Here is a 7,297-nt window from a genome sequence, read left to right as displayed (position 1 = left end):
TTTCCCTTGACACCCCAGTTTCTCCATGAGATGGGCATAAGCGAGGGGCTGCAAAGTCATGCCAGCAGGAGCCAGACAGGTGATCTGAAGGTGACCTGGACAGCTGTGAGGCTGTGGCAAACAGGAAACCTGTACAGAGGATTGAAACAAACAAAACTTCAGGAGCCAAACAAACCGAATGCAGGTTGGATTTGGCCCCAAGGTCACCAGCTTGTGATTGGAGAGACCTTCCAAAGTGAAGGTGTAGGCCGGGTCTTTCCTGGGACGGGCCCATTCCCTTAGTGCCCGAGACACACAAAGGCTTGTAACTCCCAGGACAAGAGAGCTCAGAACTCAGAACAAACCTAGGAGAGACAAAGGGTAATTATGTTTCATTCTTTCAAATCATATTCATATGAATTACTCAATCACCCAGTTACATCAAAGTGTGGCACTGCAGCTACCTGAACAAGTCTTTCTGCCTCCCAATTCCAGATTCCTGGGAGAAAGCATTTCATAAGCCCTGTCCAGCATTGGTCCAGCCCTGGTCCAGCTGCTATGGCCAAGGGGCAGGAGCATTGCAGCAACTGTGGCTGGGCGGTGGGTGGGTGAGAATGGGTGGGGCAGTTCTCATGGAGGCAGCGCTTGGGCTGAGCAAAAATCTATGTCAACATCTAAACTAACCTTCAGGATGAGTAGAATGTTCTAGGCCAGCGGTTCTCAACCTGTGGGTCGCGACCCCTTTGGGGGTTGAACGACCCTTTCACAGGGGTCACCTAAGACCATTGGAAGACACATATATAACTACATATTGTTTTTGTGATTAATCACTATGCTTTAATTATGTTCCATTTGTAACAATGAAAATACATCCTGCATATCAGATATTTACATTACGATTCATAAGAGTAGCAACATTACAGTTATGAAGAAGAAACGAAAATAATTTTATGGTTGGGGGTCACCACCACATGAAGAACTGTATTAAAGGGTCGTGGCATTAGGAAGGTTGAGAACCACTGTTCTAGGCCATACGTATGCGTGGGTGAGGGGAGCGAGGTGGGTGAGGCGTAGAGTTCCAGGAGGAGCGAACAGAATGTGTTGAGATTGCAAATGGCTTTGTATGGAAGGAACTCAGAGGGCAAAGTCAGTCAGACCAGAGAGCATAGCTTTTCTTCGTGAGGGTGGTGGAGAGGACTGGATCTTGGACTCAAGAGACTTGCAAAGCGAACATCACTCTGGCTGCGGGCGGGGAGGACCCATCGGGGAGCAGCCGAGCAGCGGCAGAGCCAGCTGGGGAGCTGTCCACCTGGTGAGAGGTGATGGTGCCCGCACGGCTGAGCAGTGCATTCTCCCGGAGTGACAGCAGAAGGTCCAAGCTGGCTTCGGCCTACGCTGCCCTCCAAGCAATGAGCACCCCCAGGTGCCCAAGCCCCCACCTGAAAACCGGTCTTTGACATCTGAGTGAGGATTCTTTTTAAAAATATATGTATATTTTTTATTAATTTCAGAGAGGAAGGAAGAGGGAGAGATAGAAACATCAATGATGAGAGAGAATCATTGATTAGCTGCCTCCTGCATGCTCCCCATTGGGGATTGAACCTGGGACCCTTTAGTCCACAGGTCAACGCTCTATCCCCTGAGCCAAACCGGCTAGGGCAGGGAGGACTCTTGCTCCTCAAAGTGTGTCCTACTGACCAGCATCACATCGCTGATTGCTAGGAATGCAGACTCTCAGGCCCTACCCCAACCCACTGAGCCCACAGCTGCCCTGTAACAAGATCCTCAGGTGACGCGTACACCCGTGAGAAAATGTCAAGGACTGTCCTCGGCCATTGCGTAACTCCCATGCAGCTCACTGGGGCCTTTCCCACGGCTCCAGACCTCCCTGCCAGTGGCTCCCACTTGCTCAGATGAGGCCTGGGCAACCCCTCCACCCCCCGCCTCCGGGCTCTGGTGTTGTTTCCCCAGCTGCCTGTGATCAGCCCACAGGCCCCGCAGTGGAACTGGGGGAATGAGTGTGTGCGGAATGCCCGTGCACAGACCTGAAAACCTTGCTAGCTTCCTGCCACCACTCTCAGCCCAGCCCCCCCGCCCCCATCTCACCGGCTGTCCGTTTGTCTTTTGCCTTTTTCTCTGCAGGAGATAGTGGACTGGTTCAATGCCCTCCGCGCAGCCCGTCTGCAATACCTAAAGGCGGCCTTTCCTGAGCTCCCAGAGTCTGAGGTGAGCTAACAGTGGACCCCAACTTCCGAGTCTCCTCTCTGCCACCTCCTCTCCTTGTCTGCTGACCTCGAAGACACTCAGAGGCCAGACTAGGTTGGTTTGTAGGCAAGACCTTGAGACTTGGGGTTGGGTACCTCTGAGGGCAACCAAAGGCTTCCTCCTCCTGGGGAAGCTGGGGGTAAGGGCCTCACCCGTAGCAAGGCGGCCTCCGAAAGGGAGGCCAGGCTCTCCCCTTCGGGTGTCAAAGGGCTCAGGATTCGGGCATTTCTTCCTGACCCATTCCCCTCTACAAGGTGCACACGATCCCTACCACACTGCTTGCAAGGTGCTTTAGAGCCCCTTTATCTCGTAATTCCTTTTACCTCATAGCCCTGTAGCAGGCCGTGAGGTGGGGGTGGTTATTCCCATTTTGCTGATGAGAAACTGAGTCCCAGAAGGTCCAGTGGATAATCAGATGTGCTCTTCCCACGCTCACGTCCCCCTTGCCCTTCATATTCTGGAAGGCAATTCCCCATTACAATTCTGGCAGGAAAATCTGCCTTCCATGGCCAAGGAGAGGGTGAGCCCTTGAACTTCATGTTGATTGTCTCCAGCCGTCTGGGGCATCCTGTGCCTCGCTCAGGTTTGGCTAGGGAAGCGGGCTGTGTGGGGCAGAGGCTGCTGCCTGGATCCAGGAGGCCTGGGCTCTCATGGGTGCTCTGGGGCTGACCTGCTGTGTGACCCACACAGGTCACACCACCTCTCCGCACACCTGTTTCCAGATCTGTAAGATGGCACTTCATCTAGACCCGTGGTCGGCAAACTGCGCTCGCGAGCCACATGCGGCTCTTTGGCCCCTTGAGTGTGGCTCTTCCTAGGCCTTAGGAGTACCCTAATGAAGTTAATAACAATGTACCTACCTATACAGTTTAAGTTTAAAAAACTTGGCTCTCAAAAGAAATTTCAATCGTTGTACTGTTGATATTTGGCTCTGTTGACTAATGAGTTTGCTGACCACTGAATTCTAGGTCATCTTCAGGGCCCCTCCTAGCTTCGAGGTGCTATGATCAGGTGTTTGGTTTAGGCCCTACTCTAAGAGGATTTTGTAAGTGAAGGGGCTATCTTATTCCAAACTGGTAGGTCCTCCTTGAAAACCTAAATGCTCCTTCATTCCAAAGTTTTCAGGGAGCCAAGTGCCTGGGATGGGGTCCACTCCAGGCCCAGTGATGCATGGAGATGGTGACCCTCTGAAAGCGGCCCCAGCTGCCTGGGCCAGGGTGCTCCGGGTCTGCAGACTCAGCACCCAGAACTGGCGAGTGCACGTTCCTGGGTGCTGGGTGCTGGGGTGCTGGCTGCTGACGGGAGAGCAGGGAAGGCAAAGTGCAGATGGTCGGCCGGCCGCCTGGATCTGAGCTGGTGCTCCAACTTTGCTGACCTCTGCAGAGGAAATTGGTCGTTGGCCAACATCCTCAATGTCCTTGCGCCTCCCTCATCTGCCATCATTACCCCTATGTGCCCGTCTACCCCCTGCCTTTCCTCCTCTATGTCTGTGTGAGGTCCTGGGCAGTCGCTTAGGCATCCAGATGCCAGGAGCCCGCGTGTCCTCATGGGGTTTTGGTCCTGTGCTGAGGATGCATGGACTGAAGCCAGGGAAGCTGAGTTACTAGGGCAAGTCCCCTTACCTCTCTGAGCCTCAGCCTGCTCATCTGTCACCATGGGGACAACACCTACCTCCCAGGGCTATTGTGAGAATCAGGTGAGCCAAGGCATCTGAGGTACAGTGAACATACTCCGCCCACATGTCTTTCCTCCTGCGAGGTGTTTCCCTCGGCCTAGACTAGCCCTGCCTCTGCTCAGGTTCAGACTGTTGAGCCGAAGGGACTCTTTTTTTTTTTTTTTTTTTTGCAAATGAAGGGATTAAAGTCTATAGAATATGTTTTAGGGGAAGGGAAGTTGTATAGTTTATATTTTTGGGTTTGGCTCACAATTTTCCCCATTTCAGACTTCCTATTCCTATTCCCCAGACCTCACTTCCTCTTTGCCTCTGCCCTGGAGCTCTGGAAGCCCCCGTCCCCTCCCCCTCCTCTGCCCCAGAGGGCTGGGCTGTGGTCAGAAGCTCTAGGTTTGCCAGGTTGACCCCCTGGAGCACAGGAGGTCAGCATCAACCCCTGGAGGCGTCTCTGGGGCAGCAGGGCTAGCTGCAAGGGACCCTGAAGATCACGTACTCCCGTCTCCTGATTGCAGGGAGGGAAAAGGCTGAGAGGAGGCAGGGTTTACCAGGGGACATGGCTAGTTGAGGTGAGAACTGGAGCTAGAACCCAGGTCTCCTGACTCCTGGTCCAGAGCTTTCTCTACGTTCCCACTCTGCTGTCCCCTTCTTGGGGCCCTGTGTCAGAATCCCCACCCATGACCAGGTCTTGGCCAGGGGCCCGGTGAGAGGCGTGTTTATACTCTAGCATCACAGGAGGACCACGTGTGTCTTTCTAGTGTCCACCAGCCCTAGGTGTGAATCCCAGATCTCCCTCTTCCCGGCAGGGTGACTTTGGGAGTCCCCTTGACCACGGTACCATTATAGTGATAATTCCTACCACCTCACCAGGTGGCTGGGAATTGCTCCCAGAGCCTGATACACACTAGACCTATAGGGGACCCTGACAGGAGGGTCTCCTCAGAGCCTCGTCTGTGTCCACCTCCTGGGGGGTTTCGGAGCATTCCTTAAGTTCTTCCACCAAGACTCAGTGGTGTTGGGAAGCCCCGCACACATCTGGCTCTTTTGAAATATTAATATTGCATCCACACCACGTTCCAAATATAACCCCGTGAACCACACGCACACACATCCTTCCCCATTCCAGACTTCCCCTTTGTGGCACAGCCAAGTTCAGGGGGGAGCCTGACCCCCGACCGCCCGGGCTGTGAGTCAGGGGATCAGTGCGTGTCTCTTTTTCCCCAGCTCGTGCCCCTCATCACCAGGAACTACCTCAAACAAGGCTTCATGGAAAAGACTGGTCCAAAGGTACATTCTCCGGGTCCCTGGGGGCTTTCCTGGCCCTTGGCCCAGCGGGCAGGCGGGCAGAACGTGGGAAGTGGGAAAAGGAGGGAAGTAGACCCATGTGTGTGAGTTCCCGGGGCCAAGGACCAAGGGGCCAGCTGGCCAGTGTTGCTGCAGGTGCCTCTCCCTATCACTGGGCATCCTCCCTCCTTATCAGCACCACCCTCCACTGCATTCTTCTTAACTCCCCTAAACGACCCTGCTCCTGGGAAAGCATCGCTGTAAGGGACTCCTGGGGGATCAGCTTTTGCCTTTTCCACAACCTGGTGGTCTGTGCTGGGGCCCTGCTGGGGCGTCCACGTGAGTCTGGGGCTGGAGATTAGCCTGAGAAATCACAGCTGTGCACCATGCTTGGCACGTGGGCACGGCCCTCCCAGCACAAGCACCGCCTCTGCTCCCATTTGCAAACTAGTCCTAACCCCTCAGCGGCTGCTTCTTCCCACTTGCCCGTGAAGGAAAGGGAGGGCACTGAAAGCTCCTGCTGCCCGAGGGCACCTCAGACCCGGACAGCGTATAGGTGGGGCGAGGCTCAAAGTCAGCCATCTGACTGGAGCAGGTGCGGTGGCGTGAGGAGAGAAAGGGGGGATGGAGGAGGAGAAGAGAAAAGGAAGGGGAAAGCAGGAGCTCCCTAAAGACACTCCCAAAGCGGCAGCACAACGCCTTAGGCGGTTTGGCTCAGTGGATAAAACGTGAGCGTGCGGACTGAGGAGTCCCAGTTCTATTCCAGTCAGGGGCATATGCCTGGGTTGCGGACTTGATCCCCAGTAGGGGGCAGCGGATCGATGATTTCTCTCTCACCCATGATGTTTCTCTCCCTCTCCTTTCCTCTCTGAAATGAATAAAAATATATTAAAAACAAACAAAACTACCGGGAAAGGTGTTAAGCAGTCAGTGTGAAAGGAAGCCTCCGTCAGCTTGAGAGCTAGTCAAAGGATTGCACAGTTTGTTTCGTTCTTTTTTAAAGATAATTTTTTAAATTGATTATATTGATTTCAGAGAGGAAGGGAGAGGGAGAGAGAGGTAGAAACATCAAGGATGAGAGAGAATCATTGATTGGCTGCCTCCTGCACGCCCCACACTGGGGGTTAAGCCCTGACCAAGCCCCCGACCAGGAATTGAACCGCGACCTCCTGGTTCCTACGTGGACACTCAACCCTGAGCCACGCCGGTTGGGCACGTGCCCTTCTTTCAGCAGCCAGTGCACAGCCCGTGGTTCTCGCCCCCGTCCCCTGACCTTGGTCAGGCTTTGGCCAGAGCCAGGGCTCCCAGCATTGCTGAGCAGTAGTCATTTCTGATGTCCCCAGCTTCCTCTCTGAGACTCCTTGTCTGCAGCCCGAGAAAGAGGAAGGCGCCTCTTCCAACTCCCAGCCGCACCTGCAGGCCGCAGGGTGACGCTGGCAGGGCTGAGGAGGTGGGCACAGCCTTCCGAGCTCCAGGGCCTGGGGAGGGGCACCGTGGCCTAGTCCAGCCTGGCCCTCTGACCTCTGCGCATCCCCGGCTCGGCCCCCCTGGCACAAGGTTCCCTCTTTTGCAGCAGAGAGAGCCTTTCAAGAAAAGGTGGTTTGCCCTGGACCCCCAGGAACGGAGGCTGATCTATTACAAGAACCCACTGGTAAGAGCCCCTGCCGGCCCCGCCCCAGGTCACCCGAGGGAGGCGGGGTCAGTGCTGGTGGGGAGGCTGCAGGCTGGAGCAACCTGGCCAGGTCACAGCTCCACGTTGGCTTGTGTCTTAGTCATCCCTGCATGAAGCTGCTCCCCCCTCCCCCGCAGGAAGTCCCTTATGTGGATCCAAAATGCTGCCAATGTAGGCAAATGGGGTGTTTTCCGGCCTCTCGTCTCCAGGGCCCATGTGCGACCAGGAGGCGGGGAAGTGCAGTGATTAGGAGGGAGGGCTCTAGAACTCAGCTGTCTGGGCTCCGGTTTTGGCCCTGCTACATTTAGTGGTGTCCCTGGACAGAGTACTTAGCTCTCCGTGCCTCAGTTTCCTCCTCCGGAAAATAGGCTTAATAGCAGTGCCTTCCTGAGAGGTTGCCATGAGGATTGCAAGAGGCACCATCTGCA

General features: G+C 54.9%; 1 protein-coding gene across 4 annotated transcripts in view; it reads left to right on the top strand.

The window, feature by feature from the left end:
* Positions 1-7,297, top strand: part of ADAP2 (ArfGAP with dual PH domains 2) — a 23,220-nt gene that overhangs the window by 13,088 nt on the left and 2,835 nt on the right. For 3 of the 4 annotated variants that reach the window (XM_015564118.1, XM_015564120.1, XM_006764039.2), the window contains exons 6-8: positions 2,122-2,205; positions 5,138-5,200; positions 6,771-6,848. In XM_015564118.1, coding sequence (XP_015419604.1) covers positions 2,122-2,205; positions 5,138-5,200; positions 6,771-6,848 — 225 coding nt within the window. The remainder of the gene's footprint in view (positions 1-2,121; positions 2,206-5,137; positions 5,201-6,770; positions 6,849-7,297) is intronic. The other variant, XM_015564119.1, reaches the window with a different exon arrangement.

The sequence above is a fragment of the Myotis davidii genome, unplaced genomic scaffold, assembly GCF_000327345.1.
Source record: "Myotis davidii unplaced genomic scaffold, ASM32734v1 scaffold699, whole genome shotgun sequence".
NCBI classification, from domain to species: domain Eukaryota; kingdom Metazoa; phylum Chordata; class Mammalia; order Chiroptera; family Vespertilionidae; genus Myotis; species Myotis davidii.
The sequence above is the reverse complement of the archived record's forward strand: the minus strand, read 5'-3'. Positions and strand labels throughout refer to the sequence as shown.